The 27,958-nt window shown below is 42.7% G+C and overlaps 1 protein-coding gene across 3 annotated transcripts; it reads right to left on the bottom strand.

Moving 5' to 3' along the window:
* Positions 1–27,954, bottom strand: BTD (biotinidase). 3 transcript variants are annotated; one of them, XM_042998959.1, is made up of 5 exons: positions 27,798–27,954; positions 25,612–25,762; positions 7,655–7,919; positions 2,424–2,573; positions 1–1,446 (listed from the first exon to the last, which is right to left on the bottom strand). In XM_042998959.1, the coding sequence occupies exons 2-5, from the start codon at positions 25,620–25,622 to the stop codon at positions 274–276; spliced, it is 1,599 nt and encodes a 532-aa protein (XP_042854893.1). In that variant the 5' UTR covers positions 25,623–25,762; positions 27,798–27,954; the 3' UTR covers positions 1–273. The 3 variants fall into 3 exon arrangements, with proteins under 3 accessions (XP_042854893.1, XP_042854894.1, XP_042854895.1); XM_042998960.1 differs by lacking the exon at positions 27,798–27,954 and adding an exon at positions 27,515–27,555; XM_042998961.1 differs by lacking the exon at positions 25,612–25,762.
* Positions 27,955–27,958: the final 4 nt, after the last annotated feature.

Here is a 27,958-nt window from a genome sequence, read left to right as displayed (position 1 = left end):
TAAAATATAAACTGGCATTTTTATTTTAGCTCTTAAAACCAATTGTATAATGAGAGGTTTGCTGGAGGAAGATATGGCTTGAAAAAGAGAAACGGGAGCAGGGAATACCAGAAAAGACTCGATAATCCACGTCAAAGAGGAAAAGACAATGGGGGAAGGTGCCTCTCCTACCTCATCCCACAGCTCCCACAATGGGCTGTGGGGCAGAGAGGTGGTCCCAGTGCTTGTGAGCTGTGGTCTGGACAAGTGCAGGGCTGCCCACCCCACACTGCCCTAGTCCCTCTCATACAGCCGCCCGTAGAGAGCTGCCGTCACCAGGCCAGAGGACAGTCCGCTCTTGCTCAGGAAGGAGTAGTCATTCTCCCAGCCAAGCTGATCAGGGGTTTCCAGGGACATCCCTGAGGTAAGAAGCAGAGGAAAGATATAGGAAGTACTGAAGTTCCCCCATAGGTGGAACTCAAATATCCCTGTGGCCTCTGTGATCTCCTGCCCACAGGTGTTAAAGCCAAGACCCCCACACTTGACCAGGGCACAAACTTGAACATAGTAAGTGCCGTGCACAGTGTGAAGACCGTCAAAGACCCCCAGGGCATACAGCTCTTTGGACAAAGTGGGCCGCTGGTAAAGCAAATAACAGCAGAGGCCGTTTGCACAGACACGGAGGTAGCCTTCCTTTCCCCACACAGGGACCAGGGTGAAATTGTCATACATCATCTCCGAATGAAACACAGGAGGAGTGTTCATGTTCCACTTGGTGGCTCCATCACAATGGACTTCCTGAGCATCCTTTTCACAGTATGGATCACCTGCCAAGATTTCTAAAAACTTACTATGAGATGGGTTCATTTTACCTGTGGCATTCTCTGGACCAATGAGACCCAGTGGATTTCTGGCTACCTGTGCAATTATAAGATGACCAGTGGCGTTTTCCATGTCATGGTGCCAAAAGGACTTCTGAGGGCTGTGTATGCCACTTCCGGTCATCCCCAGAGATGGGTGGTGGATGTTGGCAGCCAGCAGGTTGATACCAAAGGCAACGGCAAAAGCTCTCTGAATCTGAATGGCTGCCAAGAGTGGGAGCTGGTTCATCCAGGCAGTAGGATATACGACGTGCTTCACCTCAGAGTCTCTGAGGAGTCTAATGGCAGGGTCAAAAAACAATATATCAAAGCAGGTGAAGATGCCAAATTTGCCAGCAAAAGGGGTATCAAAGATGATGTGATCCACTTTGAGAGGGGTATCAAAAGCTGCCTCAAAGTAGAGGTTGTGTTTGCGATAGCGGTCAACAAGGGTTCCGTTGTTGCTGAACACGACATTTGTGTTAAACTGGTATCTTCCATCATGTGGGCACCCCGGGTCATTGTTATGGCAAGGCTGCTTGGTCCCAAGATTGGCCACCAGGAACATATTGCCCTTGATGGCCATGCAACTCAGGCGCTGGAGGACCTAAAGGGAAAAAAAGGCATAAATAAATGAATTTTTAAAATCCTGCCATTTGCCTTATAATTTTAAAATAGAAAAGTACCTGTATTGTGTCTATAATATGTAAACAGCTATCATACATCAGTAAAGAAAAAACACTACTGGAAGAGTGCACAGGATATGAACAGGTGATTCACAGCACAAATACAAATGGCCAATGGACATCTGAGAAGATACTCAACCTCATTAGTAATGAGGAAACACAAATGAAAATAATGAGATCTCATTCTGCACCTTCGTAAGATTGGCAAAAATTCAAGATATTATTCCATCTTGCATTGACCAAAGGTGGGGAAACAGGCACTCGAGACTATCACAAGGGATGTAAAATGAAACGAAGGTCTTTCAAAAGGGAAATTTGGTAGTCTTTAAAATAATTCAAAATGTGCATATCCTTTCGCTGAGAAATTCCATTTCTAGGAATCTTACCTTACAGAAAAACTTGGACATATTTATGAAGATATATGTACAAGGATATTGACTCAAACGTTATAATAGCAAGGGTTTTACAAAAGCATATAGCATGCTAATAAAGAGGATGTCAATAACTATGAAATGAATAGAAAAGAATACAGTTGGATGCATATCAAAGTGTTGATGGCAGTTTCTCTAGGAAGAGAAGGAGGGTAATTGGTGGGGTGTGTGAAGATGGGACTTTAATTTTCTTACTTCTGATTCGTTTGTTTTCTAAGTATATATTCTTGTATGTCCTGTGTAATTAAATAGAACGATCCAGAGATGAGTAAATGCCCCATAATACCAGACACTCTTTAACTGATGGAATATGTGGCACAGGGAGTTTGGGGAGCTCAGATTTCATTTTTAGGAACCTAGGGTCTCCTTTCGGTCTCATTTAACCTGTCTTGGCTGTTGGCCCCTGGCTTGGTTCATCTCTGCATGCCTTCAGTCTACGGAGGAGGAAGGCTGGGACTCTCCCTTACCTCTGTGTCATTGAATCGGTGGGGCTCCAGGCAAGGATTCCACCTGACCAACTGGGGAGACGGCATGAAGTCCAAAAATGGGTAAACAGATGTTCTTGTAAAGTTGAATCCATGAATGCCATCTTCTGGAAACACTATAATCTGTACACCCTGTAGGTCAAACACATCAAAGTATGGTATATTATCCGATTACAGGAAACACCCCTTCTTTCACTCATCTGTTCTTTCATTCACTCGTCGGACAGCCATCAGGTAGTTGTACTGTGCCAGGAACCAGAGGTTCTAAGATGGTGGCTGGGGATCATCAGGGATCTTGGTCTTGGGGAAACTGTCTCACTTGGCCTCATTGTCAGGTAACAAAGGCAGATGGATTTAGAAACAACCATTCACCATACCTCATGTTAGGGAAGGGGGGAATGAGTGAGATTGGAGCAGAAAGCAGGAGTTTGCCAAGCAGACGATCAGGAGAGGTTTGGAGTTCCTGGTGGTGGCACAGTACAAAGGCCTTGAATACTGGGCTTGTTGACAGATGGGGTGTCTCCAATCCAGTGGTTTCCACTCATTGTGCATCTAAATCAGACGGGGAGCTCCTGAAAAAACACTTGGTTTAGGGGTGATGCTGGGGCCCACTCCTAAAAAGTCTGCTTCACTGGGCTGGTGGGGAAAATTCAAGTGTGTTCATTTCAGCATAGAAATAAGGACTTTCTCTAACTTGAAGTTCTCCAACTGGGAATTAGGAGGCCCTTCTCCGAATCCTAACCACTCCCCAGGCTTTGTCCCACACCTGGAGACAACCTAGGTTTCCTGACTGATAGCCTGGGGCTCCCTGTGATGTTCACATTAACCGAATGAAATCCAAACAAACGGGGCACCCTAAGCTCCCAGCATCAGGACCTCATTCTCCTGCTGCTCTCCACTTACACAGCTTAAAATGCGAAGCCTGGAACATTGCTCCAGAGTGAAAGGTGGAGGAGGAAGGCAGAGAAGGTATGAATAACCTAAAATAAGAGGCAATTTGAGTCACTTATTTCTGGAATGCACTGCAAACTCTTTATAATATTTTATTCTGGCTAAAAAAGCTTCGAAAGTGTAACTGTAGAAAACTTGGAGAACAGATAATATTAATATTAGTTTAGTTAATATCTTGGCTATTTTTATTTTGTCTGTGTGTGTGTATATAATTGCGATAATGATAAATACATGGTGTTTCGGGAGCACCTAAGTGACGCAGCTGGTAAAGCATCGGACTCGTGATCTCAGCTCAGGGTCATGAGTTCAAGCCCCACGCTGGGCTCCGCTGAGCATGGAGCCTACTTTTAAAGAAAATTTTAAATAAATACATAAATAGTTTTCCATCTTGACGTTCCTCACTACATACAGCATCAAGACTACCAAGATACTTTCAAAAATACCATTTGCAATGGCCACATTATATTTAAGAGAACACCATAATTCATCTTTTATCAGCGGATATCTGAATTGTTCCCAACTTCTGGTGACCATCTGCATACAGGGTGCTCAAAACACTTAATGAGTATTATACACAACTGTTTACGTGTCTGATGATTTCTTCAGAATGAAGTCTTGTAAGTGAGGATACGGGCTCACAGACAGGAAGAGTTTTCAGTTGTTTACATTGCCAAATAGCCCTCCAGAAAGATTATACCAATGTATGCTCCTCCCGGTAGAGTGTTAAGATTGGTCACCTTACAGTACACGGTAAAGCAAAATTATCACAAACTTGGAAATAAAGCAAGATGTTTGCCTTTCTAACATATACTAGGGTACTATTTAAGAGGCTCACTCAAGGATTATTTAGTGAATGTACTATTGCTAGGCTTTGTTATTTAATATTAGATCACCCCAGACTGCAATTGTATTGCTCTATAGGACATTAGCCAGTTTTGTATACACGAGCAAATTCATTTCAACGTTCATTTGACCGATACACACACTCATGTTCCTCCAATGCTCTTTTGAGCCAGCTTTACCATCTGACTGATTTCTTCATTAGATCAGTGAGTTAAATAACAGTTTTGGCACATGTTCGTTCTATATTTGTGTAAGAGGTTTTAAAATTTTTTTTACGTTTTTATTTATTTTTGAGAGAGAGAGGCACAGAGTGCAAGCGGGGGAGGGGCAGAGAGAGAGGGAGACACAGAATCTGAAGCAGGCTCCAGGCTCTGAGCTGTCAGCACAGAGCCCGACACAAGGCTCGAACCCAAAAATGGTGAGATCATGACCCAAGCCAAAGCCGGACACCCAACCAGCTGAGCCACTCAGGCATCCCAGGAGTCATGTTTTAACTTTTTGAAAATTATACTTGGACAAATGTTTTCCTTTATTAAAAACAAAACTTTCCCCAAGAATGTTGAATGGTTTCCTATGGACAATACCATTTATGTTATGTATACATATTAGATTAATACTGAAGTTAAATTGCATTTCCTAAATACATATTTTCTAGAAATAAGAAGAGGAACCAACCTGAGCCAGGGTAGAACGCTGGATCTAATGTGACTATCAATCCATCTAGAAAGCAGTTAGCATCCCTGATAAATGAGGAGTTTTCGGAGAGACTTCAATGAGGTCAAGAACTCCTGAGGAATTAAGGTTGCCAACCCAGTTGATGGACCAGCCTAATATCTTTAAGTTGGAGTCCTTTTCTTCCCTATAAATATCTCTACCAAGAGAGAAATACTTCAGTTGGCTAGTTCGGGAACGCTTGCCTTCCAGCAAGTTTGATCTAAAATTTTGACACATGCTTGGCATCAATTTGTCATAGAAGTTGCTTGAACGCATAAAACCATGCAGGGAAGCCGAGAGATCTGTAAGCACTAAGAAATGATCAGATAAACAATCTGTTCTCTTGGACCACAAACAGAGAAGGAATGATGACTTGCAGGCAGCATGGGCTCAACAAAAACATGTTATAGGTTTCCTTTGGGGGCAGGTTATTGGAAGGCAGGGGAATACCACCGTCACAGCCTCTGGAGTTCAGCATGGCCTCTGCCCAACCTCTTAGAATGGTCTTGTGGACAGGATGGAGAAGCGAGGGATGGCTCGTATTTCAGCACCATGCAAGCAAACACCTCTGTGCACAGAATGGTCTCGAGTGGATCTGTGTCACCAGGAGGTCTAAGGGCACAGCCTGGGATTTTTTTACACTGACTTCAGCGTAAACATAAATGAGGTGTGTATCAAATGTGTGAATGACGTGAAGGTAACTGATATGCAGGATGCCAGTAAAGATCCCCAAATAGCCGAACAGACTGGAATGATGAGATTTCACAGCATAAATGTGAAGTCGTGTGTTCAGGTTAAAGAAGTTAACCTTGTAAGTACCGGGTGGCAAGAGTGGCACGTGTGTCCGTGTGTGGGAAGAAGACTCGGGAGTGTGAGTTGGCAGCAAATGACTTATGAATCCACAGTGAGATGTGGCTGCCAACAGCTTTCTGGGGACAAAGTCTCGAATGAGAATGGCGCTACATCTCCTCCACTCTGCCCTTGAATACGGAGACCTTCCTATGGCTCTGGGCACAGAGATCATCTGGGAAATCTTTGTAAAAGGGACATACAGCCTGGAGAAGAGATGCTGGGTTTGGGGGCGGGGGGAAGGAGCATGACGGCTGTCCTCCTGTGGAAAACGACCCGCCATGGTCAGTTCCTCCGTCTGTTCTGTTTAGCTAAGGGGACAGAACGGGTGGCAGTTGCCGGGAGGCAAACTGTTGTTCACTGAAAGGCAAACCTTGCCAGAAGCTCCCGCGCTCTCATCAGACAGTGCGTTCTGGGCCACAGTTCAAGGAGAGACTGGATGTGGGGCTTTGAACGAGAGAGGAGCATCACCCATCAGAAGAAGCTGGACAAGGTCTTAAACTCTCTTCCAATATTAGCCCTATATATGTGTATATTGTTTTAATTTTTTTAATGTTTATTTTTGAGAGAGACAGAGAGTGAGCAGGGGAGGGGCAGAGACAGAGGGAGACACAGAGTCTGAAACAGGCTCCAGGCTCCAAGCTGTCAGCACAGAGCCCAATGCAGGGTTTGAACTCCCGAACCTCGAGATCATGACCTGAGCCGAAGTCAGATGCTTAACCTACTAAGCTACCCAGGCGCCCCTATATATATGTATATCTCTAAAAGGTAGCCTATAATTTTATATATGCATATATACACATACACAGGTAATGAGGTAGAATTTTAAAATGCAGCAATAGCTAGTGGCCGTCCAGGCAATCCTGAGTACCCTGAACAGAGATAGGAACTATTTTGGAGCAGGACCTGCTGGCCCGAACTGTCCTGCCCTCCAAACTCACCGGCACAGGGAAGTTTTGCTCACATGGAGTGTACCTCCTGTCAGGGCAGAGCAGGGCTTCCTCACATGACTGGGCTTGGTCACCACACACCAGGTGAAAGTCCAAATTTCCCTTTGGTTATGGGTTTCCCAACAGGGCATTTTGTTATGGTCACGTCTGGCACGGACACTGCCCCTCTGCCCCACCCTTCCTGGCAGAAGTGGGAAATGCAGGCCAAGCAGGAAGCCTTCACAAAGGCTGGCAAAGACCTCCCTCTGTCCACCTCCGTTCTGTCTGGACTGAGGTCTCAGACTGTTCATGGTCTGGAACAGAGACGAGAAATGAGCCCCAAATAGACTGAAGGTGGAAAACAGCAGTTCTGTGGATGCTTACTATTTTGAATGCCTCAGAGAGCAGGACAGACCCTCATGCCTGGAAGTTTCTAGAATTTTCTGCACATCAGAATCCACTGGGGAGCCTTAGAACTCCCAGTGCTCAATCCACACCCCATCTGCCTCTGCGGGTATGGCATACAGGCACCCACTTAGTTTACGACTGGCTGAGCACTCCCTCTGCACGGCCACATCTGAGAACCAGGGACTGAGCTCCGGACTCCTCAGACATGAGGGGAAAAGCAGCACCTGGGGATCTTGCTATGATGTTGATTGATTCAGCAGGTCCGGGCAGGCCCCAGATCCTGCATTTCTCACAGGCTCCAGAGGGCTGCTGATGCCACTGGTCCATGGACCACTGAGCAGCGAGACCCCAGCCACCTGACTACTTCAGCTCCGCTTTACCAGCTGGACTAATTTTCCAGAAGGGCTGCGGGAGCCATTGACAGAGAGCCAGAGAGCAATTCGCCCTGTTCTGCTAGACAAGCTTGGGGGGGGGGGGGGGGGGGGGGGGGCGGCGGGCTAACCCAGGAGTGTTTCTTGCCTTTTGGGCTGCGGTCATCACTTGCTGTTCATAGATGTCGAGGTTCTGGTTCATTAGGTCCAAGGCCTGCTTGCGGCCCACGAGTGCTAGAGGGCTGGGAGTGAAGATTGACTGGTGCTCGTACACAGCAGCCACGTAGTGTTCAGCCTCAGAGTGCTGGGCCACGCGTGGTTCCTCGGTGTGGACTCCCAGGGCAACCACGTAGCAGCCGAAGAGGAAAAGAGCAAGCTGACTGCCGGCTCCAGACATAATGCAGGCCATAAATCTGGAACGTAAGGAGGCAAGGGGAAAACAGCTGAATAAAGAATCCTGCCAAGAATGTAACTTTTGCAGCTGTGACTTATTAATCTCAGCAATTAAACCTACCCGCCGTGATACTGCAACTCAAAGATTTGTTTCATGTTCCTAATAAAAGGGTCTGTGTTTCTCTCCAAACACGTAGCAAGCTACATTTAAAATGGCTCGCTGTGTTAGTCTGGTTTTAGAATGTTTCCAAAACAGACCCGATGTTTGCCATGATTTTCTTCCCCAGCGTTCAGCAAGACGGCATTGTGTCACTACTCGCCTTTCTAGCCACGTACCTAAGTTTTAGGCAAGAATAACTACCATGACTATTTTATAGAAGTCGGTGGCATATTCCACATCCCACCACCTGCCCTCCACACACACAAACGTGTCAACCATCCACATCAGCTCTGATTGTTGCGATCCCGATAATACAGCTCGGCTTTCCTAGCTACAAAACTCTGATGGATTAAAATTCTCCCTGCATTTCTTTGGTCAGTAATGAATATAAAGGGTAAGTCCTTCTTAGCACGACATTCTTTATTTGGTGCAGAGAAGCTGCTGACTTCTACTTACGTGCCAGTGTCTACTCTTGGTTATGGATAGGTAAAAAGAGGGCTCCCAATCAAAGCGTTTTGTTTCTCCTCCTTGAATTTGGGAATCATCACCTTCTCAACCTCTGTCTCTGCGATTCCACCACTCGTGCTCAAAAGCATAATCGTTTGGAAATAAAATCCTTTTGCAGTGATAAAATGCAACCGTCTAGAAAATATACAAGGATTTTCTAGAAAACGTAAGAGGATTTTCTAGGACGTACACCCAGCTATGTAGGCCCTACCATAAGCAATTAGAAGTAAATTATGTCACTTACAATGACACTTCTGTGTGCCTTTTTTTTCCCAAGAGTAGGAGTTTTTATTCCCAATAGTTATGTGTTACTGTGTTAGAGTGAATATTCCAATTCTTCCTTGAAAACCAGCCTGGCCTCCCAGCTGAAGCCCCTCGCCTAACACACAGATATACCAGGGGGTGTGCCAAGGCCAGGCCACTTGCTCTGTGGAGATGCGCTGGGGCTGACCAAGTGCCCAGGAATCCGGATTAAACATCGAGATAACAAAGACAAATCAAGGAATCCTACTGCTGCTTTTTAAAAAGACAACGACGCCCTGTCCAAGTCTGACTCATAACTCCTGTGTTTGCATTTTAAAACCAAACTTTCCAGGCTGCAAACTTCCTTTTATTTTTCTCTTAATAGTTCCAGAAACAAAAGTAACCATAAGTATTTTCAGCAACAGAACAAGGACTCGGGAGGCTCAGTCTGAATCCTTGCAAAACCAAACACTTGTTGGGCTGAGCAGGCCTCATCCCACGGCCTTGTCTCACACACTGTTACTTCTTGTCCCAGGGACTAAGTGCACCATCCAGATACCCAACCCCAGGACTTGTTGCCATTCATCTGGGACCCTGAACGATGTTCTGAGATTAGAACAAGGAGGCTTTGGGCAAGCAGTCATGAGATTCTGAGTAGAAACAAAAGTATAATTGATAAGGTTTCTTATCTGAATTTTGCCTCTGAAGACCAGCACGGGATAATTTTAACGGTCAAAATCTAGTTTCTGCTCCCTCTGGTTTCAGAATGATGATAATGGGGAATGGTTCGGGGGAGAAACTTTCATCTTCAAAGACACATTCCCGGTATTTCTCAAGCAGTAGATGCTGGCCTCACTCAGAGGTGGGGAAACTGAGGCCGGGGGAGGGGAGAGTTGTGTGAACCAGTGCCCGGTGGAGCCAGCTCAGGAGTGCCTGGGGCCCAGCGGGGTGGTCACAGCATCCCCCTTTCTCAACAAAGAGCTGTGTGTCACCCATTTACTTGGGGACAGAGGACATTAGTTCAAGTGTCAGGACTTGCAAAATGGTAAAACAAGAAAACTATGGAACCAGCAAGATATTACATTTCTTTCTATTTTGAGAAAGTAAAATGTAGATTATTTACAAAAGGTGCTTGGCAGCAGGGCTGTAAATGGCAATCACTTGTGTGTGAACAAAGGTGGGTGATAATAAGAGGTTAGGCAGATTTAACCAGGTATTCATGCTTGAAAGAAGCAAGCTTAATGAGGTAGGAGAGAATGAGTAATTATGATAAAAATAGGTACCACAGTTTGCCCGTCCCGATGTGTGGTGAAATAGCAGCTGGTTTAACCAAATTTGCAAATGCTGGCTTTCCCTCTTTATTTGGCACTACACAAATGTCTCAAGAAAACCAACAAGGCCCAAGATAGGGACTCTGGAGGGCACAGCGGGTAGGAGAGGGGGGCAGTTTTAATGGGGCAGGACAGCATCCAGATCTGGTTTCCGGTGGTTACCAGGTGCTGGTTCACCACAGAAAGCACAGGTGGGCTGGGGTGTTGGGGCTCCCTGGGAACAAGAAGCTTCCGGAAGTCCTGGGGCTCTTGGAAACCCAGCCATAGATGTAGTTCTAGAGCTGGCCAGGACCCGGACGATAAACAGCCGTGAGTACAGGCGTGTGCTCAGTCTGAAAAGGTACACACACACCCTCTTCCATCGGAGGGCATTTGACAGGCGAGCTAAAACTGCAGGAAGGCCTGACACGAAGGCCCCGTCTGGGTGACGGTGTGCCCCCACACCCTGCTTTGTCCACTCAGCTCACCACGACCCTCTGATGTGGGGGCTCGGGCTCACAGGGTGCCCTGAGTCTCACTGCCAGGAAACAGCAGTGGGGAGGGTGCTCCCTTCAGACATCCAAGAGACATCGGACTGTGAGCCAGACGCAGGTATAGGTGTCGGGGTACAGCCATGAACAAGCCCGGCCCTTCCTCAAGCAGCCCCCACTCAGGATGTATGGGGAGACTGACCACAATCAAATAAACACTGAGGATGCCTTACGCAGTATGTGCAAAGGGGAAATAAAGACAGGGAAGGGGGCAGCGAGGGTCTGGCCTGGGTGGGGGACAATTTTAAATAGTATGGTCAGGAAAGGTCTCAGTGAGGTGAGGTCTGCCAAAGGTGAGGGAGGAGGCCATGTGGATGCCTGGGGGAAATGTTCCAGGCAGAGAGGACAGCTAGGTCAACAAGGCCTGAGTGGGAACTTGCTGAGAGGGTTCAAGAAACCAGCAAGGAGAACAGTGGGCTGGAGCCCAGGGCAGAGGAAGACAGCAAAAAGTGAAGTCAGAGAAAAACCACAGGCCCTGTCCCCGGTCTCTCACAATGCCAGGCAGTTGCCCTGTCTGCTTCCATTCTCCCCCTTCTAGAACAGCCCATGAGATCCGGTTAAAGCCTAAGTCAGTCCTGACACTCCTCTGCTCAAAATCTTTCAATGCCTCCCCATTTCATGCAGAGGAAAAGCCAGAGTCCGTATAGTATGCCAATAGGAATGATCTGGGAGACAGGAAATTGTTGACGGGGTGGGGAGAGCTTTGCTGGAGTGACATCTCTGAGCAAGCATCCTGACCTTTTAACTGCCCCAGAGAAGCCCCAGCATCTCATTTCATCATGAAAAATGTTCCTCTGACACTAATCCTGGTCAGGAAGGTTCCTGTGGTCTCTGAGAAAAAGAAATCAAAGTCTAAATTACACGGAAAGCTATTTTGTGGAAATTTGGTAACATATCACTCACTGGTTATTTTTACACATGCAAACTTTTTTTTCTACTCTGCTAAGTGATTCATCTTGATAATTAGCTGTATTTCCTTCCTGGCCATACTAGTACAATAGTATCTTTTGCAATAAAATGAAAGGATTGTTATTAAGGTACTCTTAATAAGATAATTTCAGAGGCAGGTATATACATTTAAAAATTTATATATAGAACTATGGATCATTTTAATAAAAGATCCTGTCATGCCTGCCTTGTCAGGGAGAAGAACAGTCCCATGACTGGGAAAGGAGGCAGGAAAAGTCAGCAAAGGAAATGTCACATCCTGTGGAACAAAACTGAGGGAGCTGGTAAGTCAGTAAGGACTCAGCACACTATACGTTCCTGTGCATATCTGGCAGGATGCCCCCCAAGTCACTGTAAAGTTCCAAATAGTTTTAAACTTATGAAGTTTATGATATCCTTGCCTGGATTCTTTTACAGAAGGAGAAATAATGTCCAATCTCCACCTAATTTACATAATCTGAATTTAAAGAAATCCCAAAATAGACCTTTTATTTCCTAGAAAGCCGCCTATTTTCTGGTTCCCCCCTCTGCTGATGCTAGTTGTGAGCTCGCCTGGGACTGGCCCCTGGAATAAGATGCCCCACGATGGTTTTAGCTTGGACAGTTTCATGCAAACCTATCCACCGATGACACTTTTGATGTCTCAGTAGGAAATGTCAAGTGTAAATAAAACACTTGTGAGTGGCAAGTGATGATGGTGTCAAGATTCAAGGCTGAACTCCAAACAGCGAGTAAATTACCCAGTCCTCTGAATTGAACTGGTAAGTTGCGATTTCATTTTTTTTTTTTTAATTCCACCTATGATCTTAAAAAAAAAAAGAGAGTGACATACAGAAGTGTAACTTTGGACCAGGCCTTTGATTAGGGCCTATTTCTGTTCCATTGGCTACACTACAATCGAAGGATTGTGACACTTGAATCTAACTATAAGTCCTCTCTCTTTTCCTCAAATGGGAAATTATCTTCATAATTTAAGTCAAATAATACTTCTCCCTGAAACACCCCGGTATTTAATGTAAGAAGGTGCTTTCTTTTTCTTGTGTGGACAGAAAGAGCCCCTGTGGAGATGGAATCTACAGGTTCGCTGCTGCCACCATGTGGACAAACGGAGGATCATTGGCCCACGTTGGTTTGCTCTTAAGTCGCACAATAGCAAAGTGATTCTTGTGTAGTAAGTGGATGGTGTTTTTCCTGCTTTCCTTCTCATTTTTATTTTTTTTCTGCTTCCCACTGTAAAAGAGGTTTTCTAAGATGTGGGCTTCATGAAAACTGTTTTTTTATTTGCTATGCTTCCAGGACCTAATTTAGGACTGTATTCACAAGTCCTAAATTTGTTGCCATCTCTTACCTTACAGTGGTACACTTCATAGGATGTGACTGGATTTGCAGTGACACAGCCCAGCCACACTGTGACAGGCAGCACAATGAATGGCGGAAATCTAGCTGAGTTAAGGGTTCTAGGGGAACAAAATTTTATATCAACGCCACACTGACTTTTACATGTTACGTGCTAACATTTTCGAATCATTTTCACCATCCGTTATTTCATTTTATCTTCCTATCGCAGAAAGCAGTGGAAGTGAAATGGTAAAATTCTATTTTCACGGTGAGGGAAAACTCCAGCACTAGTTAGTAGTGAGAACAGACTGGAAACCAAGTCTCCTGACTCCTGGTCCAGCCCTTCTGGCACATGTTGAAGAACTGGGGCAACTTATCAGTCAAACGTTCAAAGACCAATGGGTAGTGTTCAATTTAGCCGCAGCAGAAACAGATTCCAAGTAGCACTCCCAAGGGAGAATCTGGGGGGTCAGACCACAGCAGTGGTTCTCAAACGTGAGCATCCCTTCAGTCACCTGGAGGGCTTGCCCACACAGATCCCTGCACCCCGTGCCTAGAAGTTTTGATTCATCAGGTCTGGGACAGGGCCCCAGAATGTGCATTTTCTAACAAATTCCTAGGTGATGCTGATGCTGATGTTCCTGGCATGCAGTCATACCTGGAAACCCACTGGGCTAGAAGGTAAAGGCACACAGAACATATGTTCTGATTCCTATATTTCCCTCATGTCGAAGACATGATTCAGAACCTTTATTTCCTGAGTGCCTCCTCAACAGGGCTGATAGAATTGGGGCAGATTTCAAAGTGTTTCCACCATATTTAATGAAAATAAGTGGCAAAGTATTTAACACTCAAACTAAGGGGGAAAACTTCCCCCAAACAATCCGGGTCCATGTCAATTAAAGGATTCAGTGCTTGTCCTTAGCCTTAACAGAAACATCATTGTAGAACCAGGTTGTTGCTGGTTTTCATTTGTTTAAAGTTCCTGATTTTTTAAAGTTTATTTATTTATTTTGAAAGAGAGACAGAGAGAAAGAGAGCATGCACACAAGTGGGGGAGGGGAAGAGAGAGAGAGAGAGAGAGAGAGAGAGAGAGAGAGAGAATATCTCAAGCAGGCTCTGAGCTGTCAGCGCAGAGCCCGATGCAGGGCTCAAACTCATGGACCATGAGATCATGACCTGAGCCAAAGTTGGACACTTAACCGACTGAGCCACCCAGGTGGCACCCTAAAGCTCCTGATTTTAAAAGACTAAAACCCAGACAATAGATAAATATTTTGTTATATAAATAGTTAATACATTTATACATTTAAATTATACACTTATAAATAAATAGGTAATCTGAAAAATCTCCTATGTTCTGCAAAAACGTATCAGTTTCCATCTCAAAAACTGCATAGCAGAAATCCTTAGGAGTCAAAATTGAACCACTGACGATATAAGTCTTAAACTGGGTCCAGAGACTTTGTGGTCTGAGACTAATAACAAAGGAAAGAGCACACCCTAAGGTCAGGAACACGACAGGGATGTCCACTCTCGCCACTGTTATTCAACATAGTATTGGAAGTCTTAGCCTCAGCAATCAGACAACACAAAGAAATAAAAGGCATTCCAAATAGGCCAGGAGGAGGTCAAACTTTCACTCCTCACAGATGACATGATACTCTATATGGAAAACCCAAAAGATTCCACCAAAAAACTGCTAGAACTGATCCATAAATTCTGCAAAGTCACAGGATATAAAAATCAATGCACAGAAATCGGTTGCATTTCTATGCAGCAATAATGAAGCAGCTGAAAGAGAAATCAAGGAATTGATCCCATTTACAACTACACCAAAACCCATAAAATACCTAGGAATAAACCTAACCAAAGAAGTGAAAAATGTATACACTGAAAACTATAGAAAGCTTATGAAAGAAATTGAAGAAGACGCACAAAAAAGGAAAAATATTCCATGTTCATACATTGTAAGAACAAATATTGTTAAAAGGTTGATACTACCCAAAGTGGTCTACATATTCAATGCAGTCCCTATCAAAATAACACCAGCATTCTTCACAGAGCTTGAACAAACAATCTTAAAATTTGTATGGAACCAGAAAAGACCCTGAATAGCCAAAGCAATCTTGAAAAAGAAAACCAAAGCTGGAGGCATCACAATCCCAGACTTCAGGACGTATTACAAAGCTGTAATCATCAAGACCGTATGTCCTGGAACAAAAACAGTATATCAATGGAATAGAATAGAGAACCAGAAATGGACCCATAAACATATGGCCAACTAACCTTTGACAAAGCAGGAAAGAATATCCAATGGAATAAAGACAGTCTCTTCAGCAAGTGGTGGTGGGAAAACTGGACAGCGACATGCAGAAAAATGAACCTGGACTGCTTTCTTACACTAGACACAAAAATAAATTCAAAATGGATGAAAGACCTAAATGTAAGACAGGAAGCCATCAAAATCCTCGAGGAGAAAGCAGGCAAAAACATCTCTGATTTTAGCCACAGCAACTTCTTACACAACATGTCTCTGGAAGCAAGGGAAACAAAAGCAAAAATGAAAGGGTTTGTACCCAAAATCTATAAGGAACTTATCAAACTCAAAACCCCAAAACCAAATAATCCAGTGAAGAAATGGGCAAAAGACATGAATAGACACTTCTCCAAAGAAGACATCCAGATGGCTAACAAACACGTGAAAAAATGCTCAACATCACTCATCATCAGGGAAATACAAATCAAAACCACAATGAGATACCACCTCATACTTGTCAGAATGACTAAAATTAACAACTCAGGCAACAACAGAGGTTGGCGAGGATGTGGAGAAACGCGAACCCTCTTACACTGCTGGTGGGAACGCAAACTGGTCCAGCCACTCTGGAAAACAGTATGGATGTTCCTCAAAAAACTAAAAATAGAACTACCCTACGACCCAGCAATTGCACTACTAGGCATTTATCCACAGGATACAGATGTGCTGTTTCGAAGGGACACATGCACCCCCATGTTTCTAGCAGCACTATCCACAATAGCCAAAGTATTGGAAAGAGCCCAAGTGTCCATTGATGGATGAATGGATAAAGAAGATGTGATTTATATATACAACGGAGTATTACTCGGCAATCAAAAAGAATGAAATCTTGCCATTTGCAACTACATGGATGGAACTAGAGCGTATTACGCTAAGTAAAATTAGTCAGAGAGAGACAAATATCATATGACTTCACTCACATGTGGAATTTAAGACACAAAACAGATAAACATAAGAGAAGGGAAGCAAAAATAATATAAAAACTGGGAGGGGGAAAAAACATAAGAGACTCTATAAATACAGAGAACAAGCTGAGGGTTGCTGGAGGGTTGTGGCTGGGGGATGGGCTAAATGGCCAAGAGGCATTAAGGAGGACACTTATTGGGATGAACACTGGGTGTTATATGGAGGGAATGAATCACTGGATTCTACTCCTGAAATCATTGTTGCACTATATGCTAACTAGGATATAAATTAAAATAATAAATAAATTAAATAAATAGATGAATGAATGAATGAATACATAAATAAATAAATAAGCACAGAGAAGGCTTCTTCCACTGCCAGTCAGTCTTCAGAGAAAAGAATGATGGGGTCACTTGCAGCCACTTTGCTCTTCTGGAATATTTATAGCTTCCAGTTAGGCTTTACCTTCTTCATCCTCTAAGAATGAATCATCAATTTCCCCAAAATGGGTCTCAGTGAATGTCAGCAAAGAATTATTTTTCAAAGTCTTTGGGAAATTTTTCCTCCACTTCTTTGTTGGACTACCTTCAACTAGAGGAACCACCTTCAGAAGAACCATCAGAAGAACCACCTTCTAGATAATGAGGACCTGAAGGCTGGACACCCAGAAGTAATACAACCAGTGCAAGGAAAATATGATGTCCCAAAACCTCAGGTCAAATTTTTCAGGGAAGATGTGCTCAGAAATGAGGGCAATGTAAAGACTCTTTGTGATTAAAAAAAATTTTTTTTAGTGTTTATTTATTTTTGATAGAGAGGGAGAGAGAGACAGAGCATGAGCAGAGGAGGGGCAGAGGGAGAGAGGGAGACACAGAATCCAAAGCAGGCTCTGAAGCAGATGTGGGGCTCGAACCCACGAACTGCAAGATCATGACCTGAGCAGAAGTTGGATGCTTAACTGACGGAGCACTGAGGTGCCCCAAGACTCTTTGTGATTACTAAGTGTATGGACACAACATGTCTAAGGGTGGAGTGGGTGAAACATCACTGTAAGTCCATCACCCCTGTGCTCTTACCTACCAGTGTTCAGGAGTGAAAATCCAAATCACAGAACCACGACAATGGTGGAAATGCCCTGGATGCAGACAGTGAAGAACAATGGGGGAACCACGCTCCCCAAGGCAAAAGAACAATCCTTAATAAAATGATCTGGAGGGGTGCCTCGGTGGCTCAGTCAATTAAGCAGCCGACTCTGGATTTCGGCTCAGGTTGTGATCTTACGGTTGGTGACTTCGAGCCCTGTGTTGGGCTCTGTACTGACACTGCAGAGTCTTGCTTGGGATTCTCTCTCTCTGTCTCTCTCTGTCCCTCCCCTGCTTGTGCTCTCTCTCTCTCTCTCAAAATAAATATATAAACTTTAAAAAATCTGGAAACACTGAAAATAAATAACGGTAGGAAGTATGAAACAAACAACAAAGCTAAAGTAAGACATAGCACTAAAGAAAACATGTTGAAGTCTACTTTTTCCTAAGGAGAAACCAGAAGTTATTACATCGCGGGGAAGGCACAGTCAAGATCACCAAGAGAGAAACAGCACAAAGCAGGTCCAAATGTGATCCGTTCTGAGTACCTATAGAGCATTCTCCTGACACAAACGTGGTGGGAACATGCAGGCGACCCCACAGTATGGGCAGGCGCTCACGGTATTCAGCTAGAGCACAGTACAAAATCAAGAGTAACGGACTTTCCAGCCTATTCACTAAGTCGGTTGTCTTCTCCATCCACGGTATGGTAGAGGTGTAGAGAAATGGTTAGTAGATCTCCACCTTTGTCTCACTTCCTGGAGGCCCTGAGTAGTTTTGTTTGCTTCCGCTTTGATCAGATCAGTAGTTACTCGTGTGCCTTCTTCCCTCTGGTAAAGGTCCCCACTCAGCCACAGCTGCATCTCCTCCAAGCTCAGGGCTCTTTGGGGTTGATGGAAGGGTGGAGTTGGATGGGGAGGTTTCTGACTCTGCCATGATAGTTGGTGCTACATTCCTGAGCACTGGGGGCAAAGCAGAGGGGAACAGTCTAGCTCTTCTTAGGAAAGAGCTTACTCCTAAACTTGAAGGGGATCAAGACCCAGAGTCAGGATTTAACCCAAACTGATTTTGTGCAAAAGCCTACATTCTTTTTATGCCAATGCAACTCAAAACAATGGGGGGAAGCATGTGATTGAGTAAGTGATATTGGGATGACTGACTTACAAACAATTTGGAATGAAGTTTATTTTTTATTTTTTTTAAATAGCCCCAACACGGGGCTTGAACTTATGACCCTGAGATCATGACCCTGAGATCACGACCTGAGCTGAGATCAAGAGTCGGGCACTTAACTGACTGAGACACCCACGCGTCCCTGGAATTAAGTTTAGACATCTTAGGCCATATACAAAAATAAACTCAAAATCAAGAGCTAACTATTTGAATGATAGGAAAACTAGCATAAATTAGAATTTGACATCAGATATTTGATGAAGCCACTTTCTAAAACCTGAAGGCGTTTAAACAACAGAAGAAACAGACTGACAAATTAAAATTTACATGCAAAATATAAACATCAAGACAACAGTTATAAACAGGCAATGAACAAGAACAGATTTAAATGAGAAGAAAACAATCATAAACAAACACTTTGAAAGATTCTGAACTTGGGGGCGCCTGGGTGGCTTGATTGGTTAAGCGTGTAACTCTTGACTTTGGAGATCCAGCTGAAGGTCAGACACTGTGCTGACAGCCGGAGCCTGCTTCAGATTCTCTTTCTGCCCCTCCCCTCCCAAATAAATAAACATAAAAAAAAGACTTTGAATTTATGTACAAAATAGACATTAACTAGTATTAGTCCAAAGTATTAAATTTGTAAAAGAAGTAAGGTAAATTAGTAAAATGATAAAGAATAGCAATTTCTCACTGGGAAAAAAAGTTTGACAATTTCTATTATGAATTATAGTCTACTTCTGGGACTTTATCCTAGGAAGTCATTCAAAACAAAAGTTAGTTGAAATGACAACATACCATGGAAGTAAAGAATACGGGCTTTTGAGTTTCAACATATGTGAGTTCAAATCCTGGCTACGATTTACTCACTATAGAACTTTAAGTAAATAAGTTATCTGTCAGTTAGAAATGTAAAGTGCTTAGTGTTCAGGAAGTGGAAGCCAGTTCAAATTGAAGAATAACTCCCAGCAGCTAAAAGTTGGAAACAATATTCAATATGAACAAAGGTATGAAAGTTGATGTATATAAACCAGGTGGAATATTAAGCAAACACGGAAAAAACAGTTATGAAGACTCTAATGATGGGCCACATTTAAGATGTGCTAAATAAACATATAATAAATATCTTTCTGTATTTACAACGATAATAGCTAAGTAAAACATGTATACATGTGACCAAAGACTAGAAGAGAATGTGAATTAATGAAAACATGGCAGGTCATCTTACGGGGATTTAAAATATTTTCTTAAATGTTACCCTGTTTTTCTAATAAATTGAAAAACGTAAGGGAAAAAAACCAGCTGAGACTTCTGGCTTACAGTCTGGCATATAAGGAGCTTGGAAGGAGCCATTCTATTGTTTACAAGTAAAAACCTAAAAGATCTGAAAACCAACAACTCTTCATAATTGTTTCAGAGAACTGAGGTCACGGGGCAAACCGTTGCCTCCAAAATTAGAGAGACAGACAGGTGGATACAGAGAAGCACAGAAACCTCCGTGGGAGCCAGTACTAGCACAGGAAAACTTCAACTGCAACGGACAAATTTTGGAGGCTCAGGGCAGGTAAGTCAGAGTTAAAAACTTCCAGCTTGGGGGGCAGGGTACCCACACTTTTGTGAGTTTTGCCTCCAAGAGCTCTACCAGGTTGTCCCAGTGAACACTGGGAAAAAATCTCATGTTTCTGGCAGGGAGAAGGGGAAAGCAGTCAGAGCATTCTGTTCTTCAGGAGGGCTGCCCTCAAGAGAACCGAGCTAACCAGTTAAGGTTTTATCAGAGCCTGACTGACCCGGAGGAAGGGGAAATACCCACCTCCAGCCCCGTCTCATCATCCTGTGAACTTGTGAAGTTCACAGTACAAAGCACGGGCTCACTGCAAGACAGCGGGACTTCCATACCCAATTCCACTCTGCTGCAGGCTGGAAGAACCACCCCAAAGCCCTGCCCCTTGACTTCATTTAAATTGCTTTGGCCCCCAGCAACAAGGAAGGCTGGGAAGAGTGCTGCATTACCATCTTGAATAAAATGAAGATTTTGCCAGATAAAATATAGGAAGCCAAGTTAAGCTTGCCTTTTGGATAAACAAGTGTATTGGGACATACTTGTGCTAAAAAATTATTCATTGTTTATCTGAAAGTCAAATTTAACTGGGAGTCCTGGGTGCCCTGTTTTGTTTTTCTAAATCTGGCAACTCTACCCATAAGTGACCAACTAACCACTACCATGGCTTTTATGCTTATCACTTCCTTTAAAAGAAAAAAAGCTTTATGACCCAATGTGCATCCCTAGACATTATAGTTTAGTCTTCCTAATTTAAAAACACTGATATATTGAGGTGCCTGACTGGCTCAGTCAGAACAGCATGAAACTCTTGATCTCGGGGTCGTGAGTTCAAGCCCCATGTTGGGTGTAGAGATTACTAAAAAAGTAAATTAAAAAAAAAATTAAAACATTGATATAGGCTTTAAGTCTCTTTCAATCTAGAATTTCCTTTTTCGTCCCTTTTATTTCCATAAAACAAACTTGTTGAAGAAGCCTGTAGATTAGACCTGTAGATTTTCCAACAGAATGGGTTGTATTATTGCAAATGCATGGTGAGGTTCAAACTTTTCCTCTTTCTTTGCTATTTCTTGCCAATTGGCAGCTGGATCCAAAACTGGATCAGACTCAGTGTCCATCCTTTTGGCAAGGCTATGGGTGGCAGTGTGTATTTTCATCACAAGGCACGTGTCTAACTCTCTTCTCATAATCTTAGCACAAAACATTGATACTTAATGCCTTTATATGTTCATTGGGGATTGCAAAGTGCTAGCTTTCTAATTCCATCATTTAATTTATTAATTGGAATACTTTTCATAAAAAGACATTCTATTTTATCTGCTATTTGGTTATCTAGTGGTACAGTACATACAGAAAAGGCAGGATAAATGCTAGATTCTCTCTTCCATTCTTTTTAAAATCAGTTTTCAAGACAATGAATTGGTTCTCTATTATTCTCTGAAGTTGACCAATTTTTTAAAATATCATTTATGGGTGGCTCAGTTGGTGGAGCATGCAACTCTTGATTTCAGGGCTGTAAGCCTGAGCTCCATGTTGGGTGAGGAGATTACTTAAAAATTAAAAAAAAAATCTTTAAAAAATATCATTTATGAACTCATATATTTAAACATATTTTATGAGTTTCTCTCCATCTCAATTATTATCATTATTGAAACTCAAAGTATCCCATCCTTGGCCAATGGCAGCCTCTTCACGTTAGCTATAGATTCTTCTTGATATTACCCTAGTAGTTTCTAATAGCTTTTCTGCAATCTGATAGATTTATAGATATATCTATATATAGATATCTATATATATACACACATATATATATTATATGTGTGCATATATATGTATTTTTAAAGGTTGCTAAAGAGCTGACTGTAAAATAGACATTATCCTGCATTATGTAGGTAGGCTCAATGCAATCACCAGTGCCTTTATGAGTGAAAGTAGAAGAGGGAGAACCAGAGGGATGGTAGCATGAGAAGGTTTAGGCCTGATATTGTTCACACTGCCAAGAATGTGGGAAGCCTCTAGAAGCTAGAAGGAGTCTCTTTTAAGGCCTCCAGAAAGGAACGCAGTCCTGCCAGCATTTTGATATTATCCCAGGGAGACCCATTTCAGACTTCTGAACTATAGAGCTATAAGATAATGCATTTATGTTGTTTTTAAGCCACCAAATTTGTGGTAATCTGTTATAGCAGCAATAGGACATTATAGCAACTGACAAGGTGTTTTCAAAAGAACAAAATAGAAGGACTTCCCTACCAACATAAGACTTATTTCAAAAAAATTAAGAAAGAGCAGAGTACAGAGACAGACCACATACATATATGGAAACTTGATAGTATAACAGAGATGACACTATGGATCATTGGGATAAGAATGAACTATACCGTAAATGGAAAATGGATATTTTGGGAAATTGACTAGCAAAAATGGCTAGCAACGATTCCTCTCTCCATATTCATGTTTCTTTATCATGTCACTTTTAATGCCATCTTAGTCAGAGTCTGAACTCGGCCATGTAACTTGCTTTAGCTGATAGGATGTTAGCAACCATGATACACAAAGGTTCCACAATGGGGTTTGTCCCCTTTTGCAATCTGCTGCCACCATCTGAAGAAGCCCAGGGACACCTGTTGAATGATGAGCGATAACGGGTTCAGTAGCAATATACCTGCCACCCCAGTGGGTTACCAGTCAGCTTCCAGTGGCAGAGTGACCTAGCAACTGACCACGGGCACATGAAGGAGCCCAGGAAAAGAATTGTCAAATGTGACCACACCCCAAAACCCCACAACTTTGCACCTCAAAAGTAACTATAAACAAAGTTAAAAGACAAAGCATAAGCATTCAGAATATATAAAGAATATCTACAAATAAATAAGAAAAAGATAAACAATCCATAAAGAAATGGGCAAAAGATATAAAAGAGGCAATTGACAGAATAAGAAAACCCAGATGGCGTATCTATACCTGTATCTTCATTAGTAATCAGGGAAATGCAAATGAGAAGCCATTTCACATTCATGTAGATTGGCAAAAATTACAAATTTCATGATTGAGAATGTGGAGAAAGGGGAGTTCTTATAAACAGAATGTGGGACTATCAATTGGTACAGTAACTTTGGAGACCAATTTGGCAATATCTAGTAACACTGATGTGACCCACCCCTAGCCACATATACATAAAAACTCACACAGGTACACCAGGGGACATGCAAAAATGTTTAGAGAAATTTGTTTATAACAATGAAAAGTTAAAGATAACCTAAATGTCCATCCCGTAAAGAATGGATAATGTGAGGGGTGCCTGGGTGGCTCAGTCGTTTAAATGTTCAACTTTGGCTCAGGTCATGATCTCATGGTTCCTGAGTTTGAGTCCCACATCGAGCTCTGTGCTGACAGCTCAGAGCCTGGACCCTGCTTCAGATTCTGTGCCTCCCCCTCTCTCTCTGCCCCTCCCCCGCTCATGCTCTGTCTCTCTCTGTCTCAAACGTAAATAAAAACATTAAAAAACTAGAAAAAAAAAGAGAATGGCTAATGTGGGAATTATAAACACCAAATTCAAGATAGTGGTTACCTCTATGGCACAGGGGGTGGAAAATGCACTGGGGAAGGGATCCACAGGGAGCTTCACTGTATTTTTAATGAATTTCTTGAGCTAGGGGCTGGGTACATGTGTATGAATCCATCTCTGTTCCCGTTCATGGGTTTGAAAGATGCCGTAAATGTTAAATATAAACAAACTTTAAAGTGAATAAAACAGTATGTCACAGGTAAGCTCCAAAGGGGAACTCAAAGGTTGTGACATAGAAGGAAGTTCAAGGGCCTAAACTCTTAATCAGGAAGATGTCCCTCACCTGGGATTACACCCCAGCAGTTCCATTCAGAACCCCGGGAATCATTCAGAGATTCTGCCCCACAGTGGATTCTTTGTTTTGCTCACATGAGGAACAGATTAAAAGCAAAACAAAACAATAAGGTACACTTTTAAAAGCTAAGGAAAGGGACTGTACTGAAGGCTAATGGCAAAACAGAAGAAACAAATGAGAACAGAAGCATTGAACTATTGCTACCATTTTTCATAAGTCATAGCTGTCCCCCACCCCACCCCCACCATGGGCCACCCCCAAGTGTGGGGTTCTATCATACTGAGAAATGTTGGATTACGGTTTCTAAGCCACTTGAGATAAATCTCTTACATCCTCATAGCATGACACACAGTTGTCACCATTTTCTGGTGCACTTTACATAAAGTAACATGTTTATTAGTGATTTAACGATTGCTGAAGTCAAACCACCCCAAATTTAAATTGAAAAAAAACAAACAAACAACCAAACACACAATGGACAAAGACACAGCAATAAGAGGGACACAATGTTTCTTCAGTTTCTGCCCAACTGCGTTTCCCACTCCAGGTCTGGGTCTAGCTGGCATTCAAATGTAGAGAAAAGGTGCTTGTGTGTCCTAGCCAAGGGCAGAAATCCAACCTTTCTCTAGGTCACAGACAACTGGAAAAAAAACCCAGTACCTGTCCCCGAGTACCCGTCTCCCAGTAATAGGCATTAAACCTGTCCCAGACACCTCAATAATAAAACTGCTTTTCACTGGTTTTGCTTCAAGCCTATTTCTGAGCTTTGGTACTTTGCAGTCCATCAATTTAATGAGAAGCAAAGATCAACTTAACCTATTTTATTCAAAGAACATTTTATTTTATATTTTATTTTCTGCTCTAATTATGTTCACACATTTTTTTTATAGCACATTTCTTGCTGTACGGTTTTCAGTGTTGGTTTTAAAAAGAGTATTCTACATAGATATCCTTTTTTCTTTTTGTTATTGTTGCTTGCTTTTTGTTTGTTTTTAAGGTACTTAGTTTCAGCTTTCTTTTATTTCAGCCAATTTTCTTTTCTTTTCAGCCATTCTATAATATATCACAGATAACCCTAATTCATTTCTTCACTTGATAACCAAACACTTCACATCTTGATAACATAGGTTTGTGAGACAATTTCTTATAGGTTCAGCTGGTGTTTTGCTTTTTAAATAATCACAAGGATTTTTAGTGTCTTTGTTTACTGAAATTAAAACATACTATCATAATTTGGGGGCCTGAGGAGTTACTATTACTTTTAGAAACTGCCTTTAGAGAATATATTTTCTCTAGGCACTATATTTGCAACTCTTAATAAGTTACCTGGTTGCCTGGATATTCTCTTTACCCAGATGAACTTGGGCATAGACACTTTGATGACCACCTCTGCTCTTTGTTTGTTTTGTTTATTATTTTATTTCTTTAAGTAGCCTTCACACCCAGCACGAAGCCCAATGTGGGGCTTGAACTCATGACCATGAGATCAAGACCTGAGCTGAGATCAAGAATCAGACACTTAACCAACTGAGCCACCCAGTCATCCCAGCTCTGTGCTTTAGAGAGCATATTATCATTGTGTTAGCCTTTTCTAAAAAAAAAAAAAAAAAAAACCAACTCAGACTTATTCCTCCTTTGACCTCATTCCATGGATAAAGAAACAAAATCAAACAAAAAAATTCCAATAAAACATGCAACAAATAAAATTCCATGCCTACCACCAATCAAAGTAATAAAGAATGTGGTTAATGCTTACAAAGTTTGCATGGAAGGGCCTGGATAAATCACAGCAGAATCCTGTAACCACAATTGGATGGAAAGGAGTTGCTCTCAGTGCTTGCTAATCCTGGGGACAAGGATCACTTCTGCTGAATCATCTGACCAAGTACACAGTGGAACGTTGTACCCTGAACCAAAGATACAAAGGTGAAAGCAAGTTTAAATAGTCTCATTGACTTTTCCCCTTGCTAAAGGCCAGAATCCAGTCAGTTGAGAATTTATCCTTTTTGTAAAACCCATTAATCTAAATTCAGGGGACTTGTTCCAATTCATGGCACAGTTTTCACAACACTTTATGTGGAGTGATTTTGTCTATGATTCTTTTGACACAGAAGTAGACACAAGGTCCCATGAATGGACTAACGATCTACACGGTCTGTGCTGCCAATGCCCAACAAGTAGCCTTGAACCTGTAAATCCAAACGAATCAACAGTATTACTTTGGTAACAGGCAGTCACACATTTCATTGTTAACTAATGCCTCAACCATGAGTACAGAGCTAGGGGTTCCCAAGTCAGGCTGCAAATCAAAATTAGGTAGCAGCTTTAAAAAATATATAGGTGCCTAACTTGTCCTAACTCACTGATTCAGAAGATGTGGTGTAGGGCCTAAGCAACTGCATTTTTAAAAAGCTTTCCAAGTGATTCTGATACAATGGTAGTACAGACTGTCACATAAGTGTTGATATAAACAATACTACCTGATAGAGGAGGGTGGGGTCCATGCTTCTCAGAGACGGGAGACAAAGAACAGGACTATTCAAAGCCACACAAAGAACATTTTGCATCTTTCTGGAACATCAATTTCACTTGACTGGTAAGTTTAAAATGTCATTTTTATTTTGGGTGGCGATTACATAGGTATAGCCAATTGTCAAAACTTCTTTATGACCTGTACATTTAATTGCATGTTTATTTTACCTCATAAAAAGATAATACTTATATTAAAATATGGATACATTTTGGAGTGGAAATGCAACACCTGCATTTATATTTTAGAGGAACTCTGAAACATCAAAGAAATCTCCCTCTTTGATCGGCTACCTTAGGCTAGGTCCCGTATCCAGGGAGGTAACTATTTCACTCTCTTGTCTTTAGAGTGGGAGGTTAGGGCTTGAACCGCCAAAAAGAAGACCTTTTGGAAGGGCCCATGACTACAGTTGGAAAACCTCTGGATTTAGAAATCCTTTCACTTCCAGTGCTTTTCACTCATTCCTCTACCCATGATCCACTCCCTTCTCCTCTCTCTACCTTCCACATATTACTTGCCTTTTTGCTTTGAAACACTCCAAATCCTCAAAAATTTAAAGTTCCACTCTTTGTTATGGAGATTTTATTACTGAACCGGTGGTTTCAGGACCTGGAGGGAGACCACACCCTCAGAAATTGCACTACAAACATCTTTTTCGCTCAAAAATGCGTTTTAAAAGGTTATCAAGCTACAGGGACTGGTGGTAGACAGGGACTAAATCTAAAAATTATGAAAACCCACATTTCCTGATTTTGGAAAGACAAGAATGGAGAGTGGAGAGGAAGAGTGGGCTAGTCGCAAGGGTTAGAGAAAACAATGGTCAAATGTAACTAGGTTCAAGGGTTCCTTCTTGTCTCTTGTAGCCTAAGGGCTAAACAGTGAGTAGAGTACAAGCTGGGGATTCTGAAGAATGGGATGGGTTCAATGGCTCTGGGCAAAATTACTTTGTCTTTTGGTTGGAAATTCGGTGTCCCCATGTATATTGGGATAAAGAGTAAATCCGTTTATGGATTTAACTGACGTGTACTATTGACTATGTTTCAGGAACTACATAGTTGTGAAACTTCTTTAGTTACAAAAAAGCGTGTAAACCAAAAAGCGTGTAGTAAACGCCTAGTACACAGCAGACCTGGAAGCACAACACGACCGAAATTCAACTTTGCACTAGGCTAGGCTCCACCCAGCCCACCCGGGTCCCAGCAGCCTTTGCGAAACCTGCCTAGGCCCTTAGGGCGCCCCGGGGGTGGGGGGGGGGCGGAGGCGAGAGCGCCCGCCACGCCCCCTTCCGCTAGTGCTCCTAGCCCTCCTTCCGCTCCTACTCTGCGTGTGCTCCACTCGCCTTAGCGAACCCCCAAATGCCTCCGGAGGGTAGGCACAGAGGAGCTAGAGGCCTCAGAGGCTCCGCGTCTCACCTGCTTGGCATAGGTCTCAGCCTCCTGCTAGTCCCGCCTCCTTCTGGCACTCTGGCCCCGCGAATGGAGGAGCTGGGAAAAGGGCACGGCTCTGATTGGAGGAGTGTGTTTACATTCTCAACTCACGCTGCGAGCCGACGGATTTAAGCCCCGCCTTTTCC

The sequence above is a fragment of the Panthera tigris genome, chromosome C2, assembly GCF_018350195.1.
Source record: "Panthera tigris isolate Pti1 chromosome C2, P.tigris_Pti1_mat1.1, whole genome shotgun sequence".
Classification (NCBI taxonomy): Eukaryota; Metazoa; Chordata; class Mammalia; order Carnivora; family Felidae; genus Panthera; species Panthera tigris.
The sequence above is the reverse complement of the archived record's forward strand: the minus strand, read 5'-3'. Positions and strand labels throughout refer to the sequence as shown.

Coding starts and splice junctions, on each gene's coding strand:
- BTD (XM_042998959.1), bottom strand. Junction 2,574..7,654: donor TGATGACCGCAGCCCAAAAG/GCAAGAAACACT, acceptor TTTGACCTACAG/GGTGTACAGATTATAGTGTT. Junction 1,447..2,423: donor ACCGATTCAATGACACAGAG/GTAAGGGAGAGT, acceptor TTTTCCCTTTAG/GTCCTCCAGCGCCTGAGTTG.